The sequence below is a fragment of the Eriocheir sinensis genome, chromosome 22 (genome assembly GCF_024679095.1).
Source record: "Eriocheir sinensis breed Jianghai 21 chromosome 22, ASM2467909v1, whole genome shotgun sequence".
NCBI classification, from domain to species: domain Eukaryota; kingdom Metazoa; phylum Arthropoda; class Malacostraca; order Decapoda; family Varunidae; genus Eriocheir; species Eriocheir sinensis.
In genome coordinates this window covers 12234292-12256097 of record NC_066530.1, presented here as the reverse complement: position 1 = coordinate 12256097, position 21806 = coordinate 12234292, and the positions used below count along the sequence as shown (strand labels likewise).

Below are 21806 nucleotides of genomic sequence, written 5' to 3'. Positions count from 1 at the left end.
TTGTTGGCGGCAAGTTATTAATTGTTCACCTTTACATTGTATTTTAGTGAGATTTGTTAGTTATCTGTATAGTTTTATATTTTGAGGGTGAGCCACGTATATATAGGCCTACGTAATCGTACGTGTTGATTCGCTTCATTCGCAAGAACATACGTTTTTATTAATCCTTGCTATTATTTTGAGGACAAAAAATAATGAAACGAGAAAGTATATAATGTTAATTTGACCCGTTACCAATATCTTTAATCAAAAGTAGAAAACATTTGAAAACAACACGAAAACATATATAGTAGCACACACACACACACACATACACTTGTGATCTGTCTTTTTTCCACTATGCCGGAAGATGTAATACTCACCACTGCTTGGATATTATGTCTTGGCGAGTCTAGAGCTGGAGCACCGCACTCGAAGGCTGAGAACAGACGAATGACTGAGGCGGCAAGAGAGGAGCAGCAGATCAACTGACTCAAGAGAGGGGGAGGATCGGTGACCTGACTGTCATATCCCACCTGAAAAAAAATCCCCGCCCACCCCTGTACCTTACTAATCTGGTAATGGCAGAGAAGGGGATTAACTCCAGCCACACCTCCTCTGCATGGGCGGGCCAGCATATAGTGAGGTCACGGTGGGTGTGCCCAGATGACCTCACTCAGGAACACCCTCTGTCTACGAGAAGCCCACAACACCTGCCTGATACTTAATTATCTTCTAAATTTCGTGTTACATCCTGCATGATTTTTTTTTTTTTTGACGGCGCATGTTCACCTCGATCTATCAGTCATCAATTTAGGCTACCAATCTAGGAATTAAGTTACATAATTATTTAATTTTTTCATACACTCTCTTCCTATATTTTCTTGTTTTCCATTATCATAAGAACATAAGAACATGGGGCCGGGTGGCCTACACAGCTAGGGCAGCTCCAGAATCCCCCCAAACTCCATATTCCTGATCTTATCGTTTCCTCCGCTGCATTGTAATGTGAATGTTGTGCACATGTTTTTTTTTCTTCAAATCCCATTATATATATTGCCTGGGGGTTGGGATGGCGTGTTCCTCCCTTCTCTGTTGTGGACTTTTGCAACAATAAACCATTAATCAATCAATCACTTTCCGTTGCATTTTTACACAAATGAACATATGGGGGAAATTTAGCGCTTGGGAATTAGTTTACCTGCAACAATAAACTATCAATCATCAATCAATCAATCAATATCGGTAGGATATGGGAATAATATTCGCATGATCTGTATTATTGTCTGTAGGCTACACACACACACACACACACACACAGCTGAATCTGTTAACTCATCATTACCGCTATCAAAGAAATTTGATGAGGTTTGCGATCTCACTTTTTTTTTTATACACCCTACCCTTCCCTTCACACCCTGCTACCCTCCCCCTTCCCTTCACCCCCTGCTTCCCACCCTGGTTACCCCACTCACTCCTCCACCCCCGCCCTCCCTCCCTCAACTCAGCTGCCCGACACCTCATTAGTACACGTATACATACAAAGCTGATCCCCCTGACCGAGCAAGAAGTGGTTGACCTTCTTCCTTGGGCATGGAGGTAGGGTGGGACCGGAGGACATGCCATCTCACGGAAAATAAAGTGAAGCCCGTCAGGTCATCCAAGCCGTTGGGATTCACAGAAAGAATGTGACCGCTCCCTGACCTGATCTGACCACATACCACCTGATGACCTCACCCTGTGGCTGTTCGTGGCCTGTCCTCTTAACAACATCTATTCATCCTGCTTTAAATTCCTCCTTGTGTGAAAATTTAACACAAAAATTTCAGTTAACTCTTAATTAAATTCCCTTCTCCCTTGTTGTTTACCTGCAACAATAAACTATCAATCAATCAATTCTTTCTCATACTGTCTCTCTCCTTTTTTTCTTTTCTCTCTCTGTCTCTCAAAGCAGGCTATAGGGTATATATATATATATATATATATATATATATATATATATATATATATATATATATATATATATATATATATATATATATATATATATATATATATATAATATTTACATGAACATATATTAATCTAAGAGTCTCAAGAATATAATATTCTCCCTCCAAGAGGCACTATGGGGTTGAGCAATGATAGGAGGCAGGCCTTCCTTGGGGTGATTAATTGCTGTTACACAATCATTTATCCTTTTATCCTGAAATATTCTCTCTCCATTCCATTCCATCTTTCTTCCTCCCTTTCCAAGATCCTCCACATGCTTTCCTTTCATCATATATTCATAAGTGATTGAATAAATTGCCAGGGTGTATAGGTTCTTTTACTGCAATCCACCATCATCCCTCATCAATGTTTTTAGTGACTCAAGAGTTATGTGCAGGCCCGTCGACTCTGTTGTGTCTAGTCTATTAGTTATATTTTGTATATAAAAAGGAGAGGATAAGATAAACAAATATAATACAAATAGGTAAAATTATTATGCCTTGAAATAAAATTGAGACAAAAGAGAATACATAAGCAGGAATTAATAGGGTGAGATTGAATAGTCTAGATACCTAGATTATATAAACAGAAGGAGTAAGATGAGCATGAAGATGGTGAAATAAGGGACTAATGGTTGGCCCCAGCCCATAAGTCTCACAGCTGGATTTTGTTTATGGTAGACTTTGCTGCTTGGCTTACACTGACCCTTGGTGCTCCCTTTGACATGATACAATAAATGAAGGGTTGATGGGCAGTATGTGGGTAGCCTTTAGTCACTCGGCAGTGGTTCAAAACTATCTGCCAACAGCAACATCCCAAAGGTCCCTATTAATAATTACACTTCAGGCTCTCATTTTGACCATCTACTCCCTTCTACCTCTAACTTTACTCTACTTAACTGCCACCACCTCTTACATTTACAATTACATGGTTACTAAAACAAGGATGGATGATGAGGTTTTCAAATATACTTTACTTCTATATATATAGCATACCACTTCACTGCGTGACAACCTTGGCTGATGCTCCTTTCCTTTTGTGTCGTTTTCGTTTCTTCTTTGCCTCCGGAGCCTTCTGTGGGACCTGCTTCACCTTTTTGCTCTTCTTGCAGGACAGTGAGTGAGGGTTCTTGGTCTTCTTCTTCTTCCTTGGAGGTTCCTGCACTGGTTCCCTGAGAAGCTTGCGCTTCAGAGTCTTGAGTGTCGTCTCCTCATGTGTCGAGAGTGTCCTGTTGAGAAAATGTTATGACTTATCGAGAAGTAACGAGAAGTAACATATTAAAAAAATGCTTGGTTTAAGTAATCTGTTGTATCTAGTCCAGTGATTCCCAACCAGGGTTCTGTGGAACCCTAGGGGTCTGCTAACCATCATCAGGGGTTCCGGTAGAAATCTTGAAAAAATAATATATATTACAAATGACGGTGATCTGAATTTACTCAACTCGAATAGCAATTGCCTGACTTTTATCCTCATCTCTATCTATATATCTATATCTATCTATCTATCCATCTCTCTCTATATATTTATTATATCTATATATCTATCTGTCTCTCTCTCTACACACACACACACATATATATATATATATATATATATATATATATATATATATATATATATATATATATATATATATATATATATATATATATATAAATCACAGGAGATCATTACCTATTTAGTTGTACCTCACAGCAGGATAAGATAAACAAATGTAATACAAGATAGATTGGTAAAGTTGGAGTAAATGTCATGACTTATCTAGGAGTAACTTATTAAATAATGCTTGGGCTGAGCAATCTGTTGTATCTGGTCCATTACCTATTAAGGTATACCTTGTATATAAAAAGGAGAGAGGATAAGATAAACAAACATAGTACAAGATAGATAGGTAAGATTATCATGCCTTGAGGTAAAAAAGGAGACAAAAGAAATTAGATAAGCAGGAATAGGGGGAGATTATACAGTTTAGATACAAACAAGAAGAGATCAAATAGGACAGACAGCTAGTTAGTAAAATATGGTAAGAAAGATTAAAAGTGAGAGAAAAAAGAGAAGGAATAAAATGAGGGTGATAAATTGTGAGGAAGTATGTTTAGCGAGCTCCATTCATCTGTATCTGCCTGAAAGATAATTGATAGAGAGGGTAAAAGGTGAATGAGAAAAGACAAACAAGAAGAGATCAAATAGGACAGACAGCTAGTTAGTAAAATAAATAAAAAAAAAACTAAAAAAAGTAAAAGAAATGAAAGGGAATAAGCTGTGAGGAAACAAGATTAGCAAGATCCATCCATCTATTTTTACCTGTAAGAAAATGGATAAAAAGGGAAAAGGGTGAGACAAAACAGGACACACAACACTGATACACCCATAATAATAAACATAATAAACACAACACTAATAAACCCATTCTTACCTGCCCAAGCCCTGAGCCACAGCCAGACACCTCTCCGATGGCTTCTCTAATGTTGGGGCACTCTGGTGGAGGTACAGGATAGGCGTGCCCGCTACCTCTTGGTGGATGTGTGCTCGAAGTTCTGGGTCTTGAGTGGCCATTATGTACCTGTGTGTGAAAGAGAAGGGTCGAGAGGGGGGTGGAGAGAGGGCACATGAAGAGAAGGGGGGATGGTGAGGCACTGGGGAGAGGTTTTGGGGTGAAAAAGCCAGGTCACCACTCCCACAGGTCACCAAAGAAGACATAAGAGGCAGTGTGTTAAAAATGATTTGGGAGCATCGGGCATTGGAGAGGAAGAGGAGGAAGGATGGTGAGACATTGAGGAGAGCTGTTGGGGTGGAAATGCCAGGTCACCACTGCCACAGGTCACCAAAGAAGACATAGAGGCAGTGTGTTGAAGAGGATTTGGCAGCATGGAGCATTAGAGACTGAGGTAAGGATAAGAAATAACTGGAAGACTATCATCAACTGTCTAACCTCATGAGAGACAATGGGAAATCCTGATGGTAAACAGATGATGATGATATGGAGGAAGGGGAAAAGAAGTGTGGGGGAGGAGAGAAAAAAGGCTGTCGGTAGTTGGAGAAAGGATGTGTGTGAGGGGAAAAAGGGGTGAGGAAAGAGAGAGGGGAAAGAAGGATGTTTATGAGTGGAGAGATGCTATGATGGGTCAGGAGAGAGGAGCAAGGCAGGAGGCAGGGAGAGGAAGAAGAATAGGAGAGAGAATGACAGGCAGGAAGGGAGAAATAATAAAAAATAAAATGACTGATAGATTAGGAAAGAAAGAAGGGGAAATTAACAGAGAAAAAAACTGAAAGTAAAACAAAACACAAAATTGCACATATATACTTAAAGAAGAAAAGAATCTGACCGAGAAAAAAAAATATTACGAGAGAGAGAGAGAGAGAGAGAGAGAGAGAGAGAGTACACAACCCTACACTAGCCACAAACTCACTTTCCTGGGTTGTTTGAGCTGAGGAGGGACTTGGCGCAGGAGGAAGCAGGTATGGGGTCCCCCTCGTGCCCACACCGATGAACTGCAAACTGCTTCACCACCATCCACGCGCCATACAGATTAGGACCTACATGATATAAAAGGAATTGGACTGTTTTGCATAATTCTGTAGTGTCAGGAGATCAGCTATAAAGGTCACCTATTATACAGCCACACAAATAAATATGAGTGAAATATTGTTTGAAAATGAAGGATGAGAGGATAATATAATTGAATTCAGTACTGTTGCAATGTTCCATCAATCATCCATCTCTAAGTGTTTATCTACTTACACTATGAAATTTATTTTAACCTCAATGCATGCACACACTCACACGCATATGCTCACACACGCACATACACACACACACACACTTACTAATCTTGCTGAGTTTCTCCACCTCCAGAATGATGCATTGTGTGGTGACGATCTTGGTTTGAGACCCGAGGTATTTGGGGACTTGCTCCTTGATCAGCACTTTGCCCTGAAGAGGAAGTGTAAATAGTTGAAGCAATGAAGAAAGTAAAAATCACAATTAATACTACATTTTTTATTGGCCTCCGTAAAACTGGGTAGCTATGGGTCATGCGTTTTTCGCGAAATATAAATTTGGCTAGTTTTTCTTTTCAATTGTAGATGCTTCATATATATGTAACCTAACAGGGGGCTCCACTCCCCTTAATTACTCTGTGTCGAGTTGGGTTCTCTCCCACCACAGGCTTAAAGGGGCAACAGAATAGAGATGAGTACCACCACCACGTGCGGGTAGAGTATACTCCCAACTTTACCTTTCATGCTATCGTTGGAGGGGGATCTAAAATGAGTCTTTACCAAAACATAAACCGCTGCGCCTCACCTCCAGGGCGGCGCGGCAGAAGGTCCCGTCGAGCAGGAGGGTGAAGGGCGGCTGGACGGCGAAGTTGTGCTGGAAGAAGGCGAGGATCTTTTGCGCCTTCTTGTGCCGCTTGATCTTCATGGTGCTGGGCTCTGACTATCGGTGTTCTTGCTATTGCTGCTGCTATTGGTGTTGTTGTTCATATAATGGTGGTGGTGGCCTTCTTTTGCAGTATTTTGTCAGGCCATGATAAAGGACACACAGCTGCAGCACGTGTTTGTTTACATGGGGATAACGAGCCTACGAATATTTGTGTTAATGGTGATCTTGATCTTGATGTCACAGGTGGCTCGGGATTTCTCTCCAGCCAGGCCTTTGTATCGGCAGCTCCTGTGATTGATTGATTGATAGTTTATTGTTGCAGGTAAACAACAAGGGAGAAGGGAGGAACATGCCATCCCAACCCCCAGGCAGGACAGAGTGTGATTATACAACTATTAATACATGTGTAGGTAGCACCATGAAATTAAAAAGATACAATGGTACCTAGGAAGGAAAGCACAACAAGGGAGGGGGCAGTACCTCCCCCTGGACAATAAGACAATGAAAAGAAAACAAAACATGCGGGAAGTCTATGTTCTCGGAGCAAGATATCATTCCCTACATCTTGCACGCCACATGCCCTCCAAGAACTCTTTTACCGCCTCAATCACTCGTCCACTCGTCTCTCCACTGAGCCCCAGCAGCAGCACCCAGAGTATATACAGAGAGGTATTCCATCCGCTCGGCTTATTTTGGTCTCGCCCGCGCATGTGCGTCACGTGAGCCTCCTTTGACCGCCTCGCTCTGGGAGCCAGCGTTAGTCTGGGATGGGCTGTGTGAAGGTGATGATCTCCAAACGCGCTCCTGTAGCCCGTGATACGCTCCCACCCCATCACTCACCCCCCCCCCCATCCTCTCAACCACCAAGTGGTCCCATTCTCTCAGCTTTCTGTCTGTATTTAAGGGGCTCTATTTCAATTTCTCAATCTGGCATATTTATAATAACAAGAATTCTCTCTCTCTCTCTCTCTCTCTCTCTCTCTCTCTCTCTCTCTCTCTCTCTCTCTCTCTCTCTCTCTCTCTCTCTCTCTCTCTCTCTCTCTCTCTCTGTATTTAAGAGGCATTTATTCCTTGAGTATTCTTATATTTCTTGGTAGTTCTTTTCCAAGTAGACGGTGCGTGTTCAGTAGACTATGGTTGTAGTCACTTGGAAGAAAGTGGATGGAGCACACCATTGCATTACTTGCATTGAAATTGGAGTCTCTGTCACACAACAAAATCCATCTTTTTCTCAGTTTCTCATCTCTCGGGAAACGGAAAAACCTTATACATCCTTTCGTCCTCTTTTTCGTGTTATGGCAGCAGCGCACAGCACAACTATTGGGCATTTTAAGGCGAAAAAAAAATCTGGTCTCAAGGTTGCGGGCGAGGTCAGATTGCGGCTTGGGGAACTGGGGCGCGGCGCGTGCGCAACGAGCTGATGTCAAGGTTAGACTGAGTGAATGAGCCCCAGCCTCGCACCGACCTGAGGCTCACATGAGTCACAGTCACGTGACCTGGGATGCGCGGATGGAATACCTCTCTGTATATACTCTGGCAGCACCATCCACTCCCTTGCCGTCCTCCCGTTCACTCCACGTCCCATCTCACTCAGAAACACATGCATCATCTTCGTTCTCTCCCTGTCATACTTCTTGCATTCCAGCACTACATGCTGCACAGTCTCGTCCACACCCCTGTCACACATCTGGCACACTTTGCTGCGGGACTCAGACCATCTATAGTTCCTTGCATTCACATCCAGACACTGCGCTCTAGCACGGAAAAGAAGATCACCTCCCAGGCTTCCCTCATACCACACCTCACTTTTATAGCTCCTTCTCCCTGTACCAGTCGAGTTTCCTTTCTTTCCATCTCATTCTTCCACTTGCTCAATCCCTCATCTTTAACTGCCATATCTATCACATTCTTCCACTTTCTTACATCCCACTCAAACCCCTCTCCATTTCTGTTTGTTATTCTCCATTCAAACACATTTTGTCTATCTTCAAAATGTTGGCCTTGGTCTGGGCGACGCCCAGCTTCCCATCTGTCAGGCTTGCCTTTGGCGCAACTGAAAGGGGCGATGTTGCTCGTGATAATCCAGTCTCAGTTATAGTATTAAAGCCAAAGTGAATTGAACACCGTGAACAGCTCTTTCCTCACCTGAAAGGGGCGATGTCGCTCGTGAGAATGAGTTCGCTCCCACAACCTTGGGCGAGGAAGGGGCGTTAGTCTCGGCCCCAAAATGCCTTGGTGTGACGTCATGGAGTGACAAAAACTGGTCGCGGGGTAGGCCTGCTTGAGACCTGAGATTTCCTTGGTAGGCCTCCAAAATCAATATAAGGTCACTGGTATTTTATTTCCATTATAAATATTTACCGTTCTCCCGCAGTAATTAAAAGAAGGCAGATTGACCACTTTTGGCAACGATACCCTGTTTTGACCCCTGACACCTCTGAATTTTGTTGACACTACAGATTGTAGGGGAGATATGGGAGCACAACAGGCCTCTTTGTTTCAACCCCCATCTCTTCCCTCGATCTCTCTCTCTCTCTTCTCTCTCAGACTTCTTTCTCTCTCTCTCCTCTCATACTTTTCACTTTTTTTTCTCCTTCCCTTGTGTACTTCCTTCTTTCCTTTCTCTCTCTCTCTCTCTCTCTCTCTCTCTCTCTCTCTTATTAACCTCTCCTGGTCAGAAAGCCGCATTCCCCAAGCCTGGAAGACAGCAGTGATTCAGCCCATCCCAAAACCCAAAGATCCCGGCTCCTTGCGTCCAATCTCACTGCTCAGCTGCTTAGGGAAGACAGCAGAACGTATGGCACTCCATCGCCTACAGTGGCGAACAGCTGACCTCCACCCATCCCTCTTTACATACCTTCCACAAAGAGGCGCCACTGACTGCGTAGTCACCCTCCTCACCCACATGCGAAGAGGCCGGGGTATTGCTGTCTTCCTGGACTTGGAGAAAGCATTCGAGCTAGCCTCCCCTCTGGCAATCCTCTCTGCCCTTGGTCGCAAGGGGATCGGGGGAAGACTCCTTGTATGGCTGAAAGAGTTTCTCCATGGCCGTGGAGGGCAAGTCCGCTTCCAGGGACATGTTTCGAGGCGCTTCGACCACATCAATGGCACACCTCAAGGCAGTATTCTCAGCCCCTTCCTCTTCAACGTTCTCATGGAGGAGCTGATGAGCGTTGACTACGGAGAGGGGGCTAAGCTCCTCTGCTATGCTGACGACCTTGCCCTAGTCCTGAACCACCGAACCTGTCTCCATCAAGTTCCACACGCCCTCAACCAGCTCAACAGGAAGTGCACAGAACTAGGGCTCAAGATCAACTTTGAGAAGTCCAAGGTCATGCCAGTTGGCATGCCTTCCCCTGAACGGCCCTTCCAAATAGCAAACCAGGACCTCGCCTACACTACCACCCACCAGTACCTGGGTGTCTGGCTGGACAGTCACCTTCGGTTCGGCACTCAGGTACGCTATCTAAGAGAGCGCGTAGCAACTCGCACCAACATCCTGCGAGCTCTGTCCAAACAAAACACGGGGGCATCCTATCGTGTCTTACGCGCCTTCTACACACACGCCATACGGTCTATCATAGACTACTGCGCTCCTTGCCTGTGTTCGCTCTCCCCTGCACTCACAAAGAAGTTAGAGGTGGCACAAAATGACGCTCTCCGGGTCATCCTAGGAGCCCCGCCATGCACCCGCCTGACCAACCTTCGCCTGGAAAATGGCTTCCCATCACTCCACCACCGCATCCTTGCCCGAACATCCACTGTAGTTGGGAAGTTCATGAAGCAGCAACCACACGGCACAGTCTCCACACAGCTGCTTCATGCCTTCCAGAGACCACCACAAGCCACTCCAGACGGGGACTGGATACATGATGCCGCCGACGCAGTCCGTCACTTGGAAGTGGAGAGGCTTGTCTGCAGTGGCTCAGACCTGCCACACCCTGGCTACCACTCCCCTCCACCCTGGGTTCGTGATGGGCGGCCGCTTGGTTAGGGGCAGCCATAGTGATCTGGGGCAGCCGCGGCCGGTGGTGAAGGAGGTTAATTAAAGGTGGTGGTGGTGGTGGTGAAGGAGGTTAATTAAAGGTGGTGGTGGTGGTGGTGAAGGAGGTTAATTAAAGGTGGTGTTGGTGGTGAAGGAGGTTAATTATTAAAAGTGGTGGTGGTGGTGGTGGTGAAGAAGGTTAATTAAAGGTGGTGGTGGTGGTGAAGAAGGTTAATTAAAGGTGGTGGTGGTGGTGAAGGAGGTTAATTAAAGGTGGTGGTGGTGGTGAAGGAGGTTAATTAAAGGTGGTGGTGGTGGTGAAGAAGGTTAATTAAAGGTGATGGTGGTGGTGAAGGAGGTTAATTAAAGGTGGTGGTGGTGGTGGTGGTGAAGGAGGTTAATTATTAAAGGTGGTGGTGGTGGTAAAGGAGGTTAATTAAAGGTGGTGGTGGTGGTGAAGGAGGTTAATTATTAAAGGTGGTGGTGGTGGTAAAGGAGGTTAATTAAAGGTGATGGTGGTGGTGAAGGAGGTTAATTAAAGGTGGTGGTGGTGGTGAAGGAGGTTAATTATTAAAGGTGGTGGTGGTGGTAAAGGAGGTTAATTAAAGGTGGTGGTGGTGGTGAAGGAGGTTAATTAAAGGTGATGGTGGTGGTGAAGGAGGTTAATTAAAGGTGATGGTGGTGGTGAAGGAGGTTAATTAAAGGTGGTGGTGGTGGTGGTGAAGGAGGTTAATTAAAGGTGATGGTGGTGGTGAAGGAGGTTAATTAAAGGTGATGGTGGTGGTGGTGAAGGAGGTTAATTAAAGGTGGTGGTGGTGGTGGTGAAGGAGGTTAATTAAAGGTGGTGTTGGTGGTGGTGAAGGAGGTTAATTATTAAAGGTGGTGGTGGTGGTAAAGGAGGTTAATTAAAGGTGGTGGTGGTGGTGAAGGAGGTTAATTATTAAAGGTGGTGGTGGTGGTAAAGGAGGTTAATTAAAGGTGGTGTTGGTGGTGGTGAAGGAGGTTAATTATTAAAGGTGGTGGTGGTGGTAAAGGAGGTTAATTAAAGGTGGTGGTGGTGGTGGTGAAGGAGGTTAATTAAAGGTGGTGGTGGTGGTGGTGGTGGTGAAGGAGGTTAATTATTAAAGGTGGTGGTGGTGGTGAAGGAGGTTAATGATTAAAGGTGGTGGTGGTGGTGGTGAAGGAGGTTAATTATTAAAGGTGGTGGTGGTGGTGAAGGAGGTTAATTAAAGGTGGTGGTGGTGGTGAAGGAGGTTAATTATTAAAGGTGGTGGTGGTGGTAAAGGAGGTTAATTAAAGGTGGTGGTGGTGGTGAAGGAGGTTAATTAAAGGTGGTGGTGGTGGTGGTGGTGCTGAAGGAGGTTAATTATTAAAGGTGGTGGTGGTGGTGGTGAAGGAGGTTAATTATTAAAGGTGGTGGTGGTGGTGGTGAAGGAGGTTAATTATTAAAGGTGGTGGTGGTGGTGAAGGAGGTTAATTAAAGGTGGTGGTGGTGGTGAAGGAGGTTAATTATTAAAGGTGGTGGTGGTGGTAAAGGAGGTTAATTAAAGGTGGTGGTGGTGGTGAAGGAGGTTAATTATTAAAGGTGGTGGTGGTGGTGAAGGAGGTTAATTAAAGGTGGTGGTGGTGGTGAAGGAGGTTAATTATTAAAAGGTGGTGGTGGTGAAGGAGGTTAATTAAAGGTGGTGGTGGTGGTAAAGGAGGTTAATTATTAAAGGTGGTGGTGGTGGTGAAGGAGGTTAATTATTAAAGGTGGTGGTGGTGGTAAAGGAGGTTAATTAAAGGTGGTGGTGGTGGTGAAGGAGGTTAATTATTAAAGGTGGTGGTGGTGGTGAAGGAGGTTAATTAAAGGTGGTGGTGGTGGTAAAGGAGGTTAATTAAAGGTGGTGGTGGTGGTAAAGGAGGTTAATTAAAGGTGGTGGTGGTGGTGAAGGAGGTTAATTATTAAAGGTGGTGGTGGTGGTAAAGGAGGTTAATTAAAGGTGGTGGTGGTGGTAAAGGAGGTTAATTAAAGGTGGTGGTGGTGGTTAAGGAGGTTAATTAAAGGTGGTGGTGGTGGTGGTGGTGAAGGAGGTTAATTAAAGGTGGTGGTGAAGGAGGTTAATTAAAGGTGGTGGTGGTGGTGAAGGAGGTTAATTAAAGGTGGTGGTGGTGGTGGTGGTGAAGGAGGTTAATTATTAAAGGTGGTGGTGGTGGTGGTGGTGAAGGAGGTTAATTATTAAAGGTGGTGGTGGTGGTGAAGGAGGTTAATTAAAGGTGGTGGTGGTGGTGAAGGAGGTTAATTAAAGGTGGTGGTGGTGGTGAAGGAGGTTAATTAAAGGTGGTGGTGGTGGTGAAGGAGGTTAATTATTAAAGGTGGTGGTGGTGGTAAAGGAGGTTAATTAAAGGTGGTGGTGGTGGTGAAGGAGGTTAATTATTAAAGGTGGTGGTGGTGGTAAAGGAGGTTAATTAAAGGTGGTGGTGGTGGTGAAGGAGGTTAATTAAAGGTGGTGGTGGAGGTCATTATTGGACGCCATTATTGGCCCTGTCTTCGCCGTGAGAGCGTGTGCTAGTGTTTGAAAAGCGCGGCGAAAACACTGGGCCAATAATGGCGTCCAAATCTTAGGTTGTCTGGACTCTATGAGGGACTCTACAGATCACGACCCAGAAATGGGTTACGCTAAATGGAAGATGCTATAAAAGATTCACCAGAGCGCACAACCCCATGTACCATATTACTGTCCATTAAGGACGTACAATAGCTACCGTGTGTGTTTAAATTTGTGTGTGTGTGTGTGTGTCACAGGATATCCAGGAATAGTCTTATCGCAGGAAACTTTACTTGGTCCTATCTCTCCTCTGAACATTAGTCCTTCACACGCACAGATGCAGACGACCAGTGAGCCACAATGGACACCTCCTTAAATATACTCTTGGTGCTGCTCCCGCCGCTGCTGCTGCTCCTGCTGCTCCCGTCGCCAGCGTTGTGTGTCTCCGGGGGTGTCTTGAACCCCGCCCCGGACGTGACCTGCCGAGCCGATGTCACCATCTCTGAAACTGAAGGACCGTCGAAAATTGAAACAGTACAAGAACATGGGAGAAACATTATTTACTACAAGATTTTGGAAACATACGTGCACCCCGAGCCAGGCTTCAAAGGTGTTGGTCTAGAGGCGGTGGTGGACGGGAGCAACTACACCGCTTGGTTCCAGCTACAGAACACTTGCTTCCCTGATGGCTCAGTGTATTGGTGGAAGGTGTGGGCGGGCGTGTGGGTCCTGACGTACAACGAAACACATGGCATTGTATTCCAATTAAATACTGGCATGTGCAATACTCTGTGTGCCCAAACTGTCCAGTCCAGTTATCCCTCTAGTCTTCATATTGTGGCTCACGGGCCCTCAGGCTGGAGAGGAGACATCCCAAAACGCCAGAGGAACTGCGTCACAAGTCAGGAGCTAAAGGGGAGCTTACAAGTTTCCCACTGCACACCCTCTGACAAGACCACAGCCCAAACCACGACCACAGCCCAAACCACGACCACAGCCCAAACCACGATCATAGACCCTGTCACGGCCCCACTCTCTGCCAGCAACCCAGAGGACACTGTCACGGCCCCACTCTCTGCCAGCAACCCAGAGGACACAACAGCATCTACAGGGCTGGTGCTGTGCGCTGTGCTTATTGTGGTAGTGTGGCACTAAGCGGAAACAGCAGCGAAGAGTGACAACGGGAGAAGGTTGGTCTCTCTCTCTCTCTCTCTCTCTCTCTCTCTCTCTCTCTCTCTCAAACTTTATCAAGAGCATACTTTAACTCAGAGATAAGTCATTAAGTTAAGAAGTTAGTTATAATTGTTGTTATTAGTTATTATTATTATTATTATTATTATTATTATTATTACTATTATTATTATTATTATTATTATTATTAGTAGTAGTAGTAGTAGTAGTAGTAGTAGTATCATTATTATTATTATTATTATTATTATTATTATTATTATTATTATTATTATTTTTATTATTATTACTATTATTATTATTATCGTTATTATTATTACTATTATCATTATTATTATTATTATCATTATTATTATTATTATTATTATTATTATTATATTATTATTATTATTATTATTATTATTATTATTATTATTATTATTATTATTATTATTAGCTATTATTATAAGCAGTAGTAGTAGCAGTAGTAGTAATAGTAGTAGTAGTAGTAGTAGTAGTAGTAGTAGTAGTAGTAGTAGAAGTAGTAGTAGTAGTAGTAGTAGTAGTAGTAGTAGTAGTAACGGCTCCTCACACTTTCAGGAGTCGTGATGGGGAAATCCCAAGGCGCCTCGGTCACCAGACGCAGAAGACAGTGAGCCACGATGAACACCAGCAGGTCCTCCTTACTGAGTGTTATGGTATTGTAGTGTAATATCATTATGTCTCATTAATATTGACTGTACTTGTACTTAAAAAATATCCAGGTACTTGGAGTAAGTACAGTCGCCTGTACTTGGACCCAACCCTGCACGTCTGTCCAAGGCTGATCGTTGTTTGTCTTGGTGCAGGAGGAGCAGCGCATTGGGACTATTTAATGATATTGTTCCACCTCTGGCTCACCCCCTCGACGGTTAGAAAAAAGTAATTATTTCTGTTGCTGTCTGTGCTGGGGCGACACTCTTGCGTCTTTTTGATGGACTGATGATTTGTGTGTTTGCAAATATAAATGTTTAAATAAGATATCTGTTTCCATTTATCGACGCGCCTCCCACTCTTCTCTCTCTCTCTCTCTCTCTCTCTCTCTCTCTCTCTCTCTCTCTCTCTCTCTCTCTCTGGCGTCCCACATCAAGGCCTTTCCCGACTTTCCTTCTCGAAATTTCTTTTTCCCTCTTTCACCATCTCACTTTACCCTCTTAACACTCCCTCTCACTATTACTCTCCCTTTTTATCCTTTCCCTCTCCCTCCCCTCCCTCTTTCCTCTTCGCAACCTCTCCTGTCTCAGCCTCCCTTCTTCCACCATCTTAATCTCCCCTTCTTACCCTCCTACTCCCATCTACGCTTCCCTCTTCTTCATCCATCCTCCCTCTCCCCCCTCCCTCCCCTGTCCTTCCTGTCAGGGGCGTGATGTGCAGGGTGTCCACCACCACCACCACCACCACGCAGGCCCCCAGCACTCCACACCTGCTAGCACGCCGCCCTGCCACGCCTGGAGGAGGAGAGAGAGAGAGAGAGAGAGAGAGAGAGAGAGAGAGAGAGAGAGAGATAATACGATGGGACAGACAGATATTTATTGTATTCTGTAACGAAACTTTTACGCGTTGTAATGGTGATTAGGTTTGTGTGTGTGTGTGTGTGTGTGTGTGTGTGTGTGTGTGTGTGTGTGTGTGTGTGAGAGAGAGAGAGAGAGAGAGAGAGTATCAGAGGATGTCCTGGTATAATCTTATCGAAGGAGACTGTTCTTGGTCTTATCCCGCTTCTGAACATTATACACACACACACACACACACACAGACGCAGAAGACAGTGAGCCACGATGAACACCAGCAGGTCCTCCTTACTGCTGCCACCGTCGCCGCCGCTGCTGCTTCTCCTGCTGCTTCTGAGGTCGGCGTTGTCCGTCTCCGGGAGTGACAGAGACGTTAACTGCCCCGCTATTCAGACCATCGGTAAAGAAGAACAGTCAGAAATTAAAACAAGAGAGGAGAAAAGTGGACCGAACATCACGCTGGAAACATACATGTACCCCGAGTCCGGCTTCAGAGGGATTAGCCTGGAGGCGGTGGTGAACCGGAGCAACTACACCGCTTGGTTCCCGCTACAAAACACTTCCTGCTTCCCTGATGACTCAGTCGATTGGTGGAAGGTATTGGCGAACGCGTTGGTACAGCTGGACAAAAAATCACACAGACTTACATTTCAATTAAATATTGGCAAGTGCAATACTCGGTGTGCCCAAACGATCCAGTCCAGGAATCTCTCAAGTCTTCATATTGTGGCTCACGGGCCCTCAGGCTGGAGACAAGAAACGCTAGCAGAAGAGAACTGCAAAACATGGGAGCCGATGGGGACCTTACAAGTCTCCCTCTGCACAGCCTCTGCCATCGACACAGAGGACAAAACAGCATCCACAGAATTGTCGTCAATGGAGGTGGCGGTGCCAGCTGCAGCAGGACTGGTAGCGATGCTGGTGCTGGGGGCTGTGCTGGGTGCTGTGGTACTGAAGCGGAATCGGCAGGGAAGAGTGACAACGGGGGAAGGTTAGTCTCTCTCTCTCTCTCTCTCTCTCTCTCTCTCTCTCTCTCTCTCTCTCTCTCTCTCTCTCTCTCTCTCTCTCTCTCTCATTTGAAGATCAAACTATTAATCGTGAGCATTCTTTCAGTCAGAGATAAATCATTAAGATGTTATAACTGTTGTCATTAGTTATTATTATTATTATTATTATTATTATTATTATTATTATTATTATTATTATTATTATTATTATTATTATTATTATAATTATTATTATTATTATTATTATTATTATTATTATTATTATTATTATCATTATTATTATTATTATTATTATTATTATTATTATTATATATATATATATATATATTATATATATATATATATATATATATATATATATATATATATATATATATATATATATATATATATATATATATATATATATATATATATATATATATATATATATATATATATATATATATATATATATATATATATATATATATATATATATATATATATATATATACATATAATATATGACAAAAGTAAAATGATGATAATAATAATAATAATAATAATAATAATAATAATAATAATAATAATAATAATAATAATAATAATAATAATAATAATAGTTATAGAAATAATAATAATAATTAACATTGTGATAATTATAAAATAATAGTAGTGTAAATAATAATTAAAGTGATAATATTAACACAATATCATTAGTACAAAAATTGTAATTGATTTATAAAAATAATATGGTAGTACTGTAACTGATATTGTAAGTAGTAATAATATTAATACAATAATAATAGTATAAGGTAATAATTGATTAAGCTGAGGACACACTCTGACAGATGATACATGGACTTAATAATTATAATTGAGAAGAATATGTTTTTTAAATTGTTTTTAAAGGAGTGTATTGAATTTAGAGCTTTAATATTATTAGGAATAGAATTCCAGGTTTTAGGTCCTGAATAAGAAAGTGAGTGTTGAAAAAGTGTTAAATTATGGGCAGGTGTACGTAAATTTTCATGAGTACGGGTGAAATAAGTATGTTGTGGCTGTAAGGACACGGAGGTTTCACTTTTGATCTTTTTATACATGTAAATACCAATTTGTAGCTTATTTATGTCAAAAAGTTTTAAGGAATTTGTTTCTTTAAAGAGAGGTTGTGTGTGGGCAAAGTAGTCACTGTTTGTAATAATTCTTATTATTTTCTTTTGAAGTCTAAACAGAGGTAACTTAACGACTCAAGGCTGGAGGCTGCAGAACGCTTAGCCTCAGACCTTACTATTATTTCCGATTGGGGCAAGAAGAACCTGGTGTCCTTCAACGCCTCAAAAACACAGTTTCTCCACCTATCCACTCGACACAATCTTCCAAACAACTATCCCCTATTCTTTGACAACACCCAGCTATCACCTTCCTCAACACTAAACATCCTCGGTCTATCCTTAACTCAAAATCTCAACTGGAAACTTCATATCTCATCTCTTACTAAATCAGCTTCCTCGAGGCTGGGCGTTCTGTACCGTCTCCGCCAGTTCTTCTCCCCTGCACAGTTGCTGTCCATATACAGGGGCCTTGTCCGCCCTCGTATGGAGTATGCATCTCATGTGTGGGGGGGCTCCACTCACACAGCTCTTCTGGACAGAGTGGAGGCAAAGGCTCTTCGTCTCATCAGCTCTCCTCCTCATACTGATAGTCTTCTACCTCTTAAATTCCGCCGCAATGTTGCCTCTCTTTCTATCTTCTATCGATATTTCCACGCTGACTGCTCTTCTGAACTTGCTAACTGCATGCCTCACCCCCTCCCGCGGCCCCGCTGCACTCGACTTTCTACTCATGCTCATCCCTATACTGTCCAAACCCCTTATGCAAGAGTTAACCAGCATCTTCACTCTTTCATCCCTCACGCTGGTAAACTCTGGAACAATCTTCCTTCATCTGTATTTCCTCCTGCCTACGACTTGAACTCTTTCAAGAGGAGGGTATCAGGACACCTCTCCTCCCGAAACTGACCTATCTTTCGGCCACCTCTTTGGATTCTTTTTAGGAGCAGCGAGTAGCGGGCTTTTTTTTTTTTTATTAATGTTTACTTTTTTGTGCCCTTGAGCTGTCTCCTTTGCTGTAAAAAAAAAAAAAAACAAAAAAAAAAAAACAGGTGTGTGGGGTAGGTGTTGCACCAGATAGGCGTACAGTAATACAGGTGTGGTAAGACATCAATGGGAGTAGTAGTAGTAGTGGTGGTGGTGGTGGTAGTAGTAGTAGTAGTAGTAGTAGTAGTAATAGTAGTAGTAGTAGTAGTAGTAGTAGTAGTAGTAGTAGTAGTTGTAGTAGCAACGGGTCCTCACACCTTCAGGAGTCGTGATGCGGAGATCCTTAGGCAAGATGGAGGCGGCGGAGGACAACAGCGAGATGGTGGTGATAAAGAACAGCGTGTACGAGGCTACGAGCCCTTCGAGAACTTCCAACTTTCCCAGCCACCGGACCAATAAAGGAGAACAGTGATGAAGGTGATGATGATGATGATGATGATGATGATTAGGAGGAGGAGGAGGAGGAGGAGATGGGGGAAAACAATTGAAGGCTGGAGAAGACAAAGAAGAAAAAGAAGGAACACTGACACCTTTGATTTCTCCACTCTGGCGTCCCATGATATGTGTCCATTTGGTGCACCCCAGAAGACAGGAGAGTGGAATAGTAATATTTAACTTGATTCATCCACACATTGCTGCAGTGTCTGTTAGGTCACCTGGACAGGAGAGGGAGAACTGTTCCACATGGTAATATTTAACTTGATTCATCCTCCGATTGCGGGCAGAGCGTCTCTTTGAGCAGACTGATCTCATGATGGTCTATGGCTCTATGCCATGTTAATGTGCGGGTGCCTATCGTTTGACGCGTAAAGTGAATTTTGCGTAACCTCAACATTTCCCACAATGATGCACAGCAAAACAAGAGGCTCGGCATCATTTTCTTTGATAATAATATATATAAACTTGGGTGGGAGAGATCCCGACAAGCAGTCAACAAAAGACACGCTACCATGTTAAAATTCATGTATATATACAGGATGGGATGTCTCAGGATACGGGGATGTTTGACGACACCACACCGGGCCGGCGTGACGAGGCTCCATACAAGAGCTGATCACAGAGCCGAAAGTGGGAAGAGTATCGTTGAGGCTTATCTCATCCTACCTACGAAGGTGAGACAGACGTATGGATGGGAAGGGAAGCTGGTGACTAACGCGTTCCCAGCAGGTACCCTGTGCAGGCTGATTGGCCTCTTGTGTCCTCTTATATCCTTGCTTGTATACTCGTATTACTCTGCTTTTACCTCTGTCAGGCGGGAGTGTTGAGACCTCTGTCAGGAGGGAGTGTTAAGGCGTACGTCTGTCCAAGGTTGATCACTGTTTGTCTTGTTGCAGGAGCAGTGCGTTGGGATTATTCTAATTATTTTGTTTCACCAACCTATTTATGTTGCTATCTGTGCTGGGGCGACACTCGATCCTACATCTGTTTGTTGGACTATTATACTGATGATTTGCTTTATTTCAAATATAAATGATTAAATAACCTGACTGTTCTTTTTTTCTGTTCATGCATGCGGTGAGGATTTAGAGGTCACCAAAAGTTTCACATACCTTGGTAGCGAAGTGCATAACAATGGTGAGTCTTACCTGGAAGTCACTCGACGGACTGGCCTGGTCCACGGTGTTATGGATGGATGGATTGTGGTGAGGCTAAACGATCAAGAAACAGAGCGTAAGACCTCTGGTGTGTCACCCACCAGAAAAGGGAGAGTGGGGACGCGGTGCATGGCAATGCGCGTGTCCGAATCCACACCAGAACTGGCTGGCCGTTGGCTAGCAAGCTCATCCGTCCTTTGCCGGGTGTCTAGCAAAGAGACTACAGAATTATAGCCTCCTTGGTGTCTAGTCACTCTCTTCACTGGATAGCCCACTTGGGGAGCCGGTTTAGTCGCCGACAGTCCGCCCATGCAAATGGTCACACTGGATTACATGATACCAGTAGCAGTGGTCCAAAACACTAGCCTGAGAGGCAATGGGAATTTATATGTTATGTAATTCTTCCATTTCCTTGTTTTCTTGATTCACATATTCTTAGATCTATTAGTTTTTCTCTCCCCAATGTGTGATGATTATCGCCCCTTTACCCCGTAACGTGGCTACATTTATGGTTCCCAGTCGCACTGTCTTATGCACATATAAATTCTACCTCGTCGTGTCGATCGTCATCCAAATAAGCCGTGTGTTTGCTTAACATATATTGAACAGTGGGGGTTATATATACAATTTAGTGGCTCGTAAGGCCTATCATAAATCTTCGGGGACACTAGCGACTTCCAGGGAACCTTAATTGGCCCTCCTGACGGACTACAGGACCCCCTCGACAGGTTCCGGGCAGTTCGATCCTAGGTCGCGCAAGCGGTGGCACCTCGTCAAGGTTATAATTTATTACGTACGTCCCCTTGTGAAAGTACTGACCGGCGATTTAATGGGGAAATGGATGACGGAGGAGGAGGAGGAGGAGGCTTAATTAAGTATGGAGGGGAAGAAGAGAGAGAGAGAGACCTATTAGGGGATTCTTTTGGAGAACTGGGGTAAGGGGGGATCAGCATATGTTGGACAGCTAAGCAATTATGGATCACTACAAATATTACCTACCTCGGATCATGCAGTAGTGAGGGGATTTGGGGTGGGGGGGTATTTCCATATAGTCTCCCCCCCCTTAAAATCGGCCATGATTACACCTATTATAGTTTACCAGTATTATTCAGCAAAAAATTCATCTTAAAGTAACTATTATTCTGAGGGCTTCTCTCTCCTCCTCCTTCACTTCATGTGTCCTCAGTTATCAAGGCAGGAAGCGAGAGTTCCCAGCCGTGTGTTAAGCGACTTTAGCCTTACAGGGCAGAGGTTCCTATGACGCTACGCCGGAGAGATGGATTTCCAAAGTATAATTTTATCAACGGAAATTCACGCCCGTCGGGAATATACAGATGCAAGCACACGATATATTTTCTTTATGAAGAAACGCGTGTATATTACGCAGCAAGACTAGAGGAACTTGAGAAAGGAGAGGAAGGAACGGGAAGGGAGGAGAAATGGGATGGGATGGAAAGGGCAAGAAGGGATTCGGAGTAAGTGATGGGTAGCAGAGTAGCAGCACCAGCAGCAGCAGTAGTAGTAGTAGTAGTATAGTA

At 43.7% G+C, this 21806-nt stretch overlaps 3 protein-coding genes and 1 long non-coding RNA gene across 5 annotated transcripts; 2 read left to right on the top strand and 2 right to left on the bottom strand.

Annotated features, from left to right (window-relative positions):
• Positions 1 to 2919: 2919 nt before the first annotated feature.
• On the bottom strand, positions 2920 to 6646 carry LOC127002073 (rRNA-processing protein UTP23 homolog). The gene is made up of 5 exons (XM_050867519.1): positions 6278 to 6646; positions 5800 to 5905; positions 5382 to 5508; positions 4388 to 4534; positions 2920 to 3199 (listed from the first exon to the last, which is right to left on the bottom strand). The coding sequence occupies exons 1-5, from the start codon at positions 6395 to 6397 to the stop codon at positions 2971 to 2973; spliced, it is 729 nt and encodes a 242-aa protein (XP_050723476.1). The 5' UTR covers positions 6398 to 6646; the 3' UTR covers positions 2920 to 2970.
• A 6349-nt stretch (positions 6647 to 12995) lies between these two features.
• Positions 12996 to 15058, top strand: LOC127002071 (uncharacterized). 2 transcript variants are annotated; one of them, XM_050867517.1, is made up of 3 exons: positions 12996 to 13929; positions 13969 to 14061; positions 14639 to 15058. In XM_050867517.1, exons 1-2 carry the CDS (start codon positions 13232 to 13234, stop codon positions 14024 to 14026), a joined length of 756 nt encoding a protein of 251 aa, XP_050723474.1. In that variant the 5' UTR covers positions 12996 to 13231; the 3' UTR covers positions 14027 to 14061; positions 14639 to 15058. The 2 variants fall into 2 exon arrangements, with proteins under 2 accessions (XP_050723474.1, XP_050723473.1); XM_050867516.1 differs by having other exon boundaries at positions 13001 to 14061.
• Positions 15059 to 15658: 600 nt separating this feature from the next.
• On the bottom strand, positions 15659 to 20570 carry LOC127002072 (uncharacterized). Its single transcript, XR_007755687.1, has 3 exons — positions 20260 to 20570; positions 18931 to 19048; positions 15659 to 16536 (listed from the first exon to the last, which is right to left on the bottom strand). It is a non-coding gene; the product is annotated as an uncharacterized LOC127002072 (long non-coding RNA).
• LOC127002070 (uncharacterized) lies at positions 15853 to 20157 on the top strand. Its single transcript, XM_050867515.1, has 2 exons — positions 15853 to 16576; positions 18937 to 20157. Exons 1-2 carry the CDS (start codon positions 15853 to 15855, stop codon positions 19083 to 19085), a joined length of 873 nt encoding a protein of 290 aa, XP_050723472.1. The 3' UTR covers positions 19086 to 20157.
• Positions 20571 to 21806: the final 1236 nt, after the last annotated feature.

Coding starts and splice junctions, on each gene's coding strand:
- LOC127002073 (XM_050867519.1), bottom strand. CDS start 6,397: ATGAAGATCAAGCGGCACAAGAAGGCGCAAAAGATCCTCGCCTTCTTC. Junction 5,906..6,277: donor TCTGCCGCGCCGCCCTGGAG/GTGAGGCGCAGC, acceptor CTTCCTCTTCAG/GGCAAAGTGCTGATCAAGGA. Junction 5,509..5,799: donor GGAGAAACTCAGCAAGATTA/GTAAGTGTGTGT, acceptor TATATCATGTAG/GTCCTAATCTGTATGGCGCG.
- LOC127002071 (XM_050867516.1), top strand. CDS start 13,232: ATGGACACCTCCTTAAATATACTCTTGGTGCTGCTCCCGCCGCTGCTG.
- LOC127002070 (XM_050867515.1), top strand. CDS start 15,853: ATGAACACCAGCAGGTCCTCCTTACTGCTGCCACCGTCGCCGCCGCTG. Junction 16,577..18,936: donor AAGAGTGACAACGGGGGAAG/GTTAGTCTCTCT, acceptor TCACACCTTCAG/GAGTCGTGATGCGGAGATCC.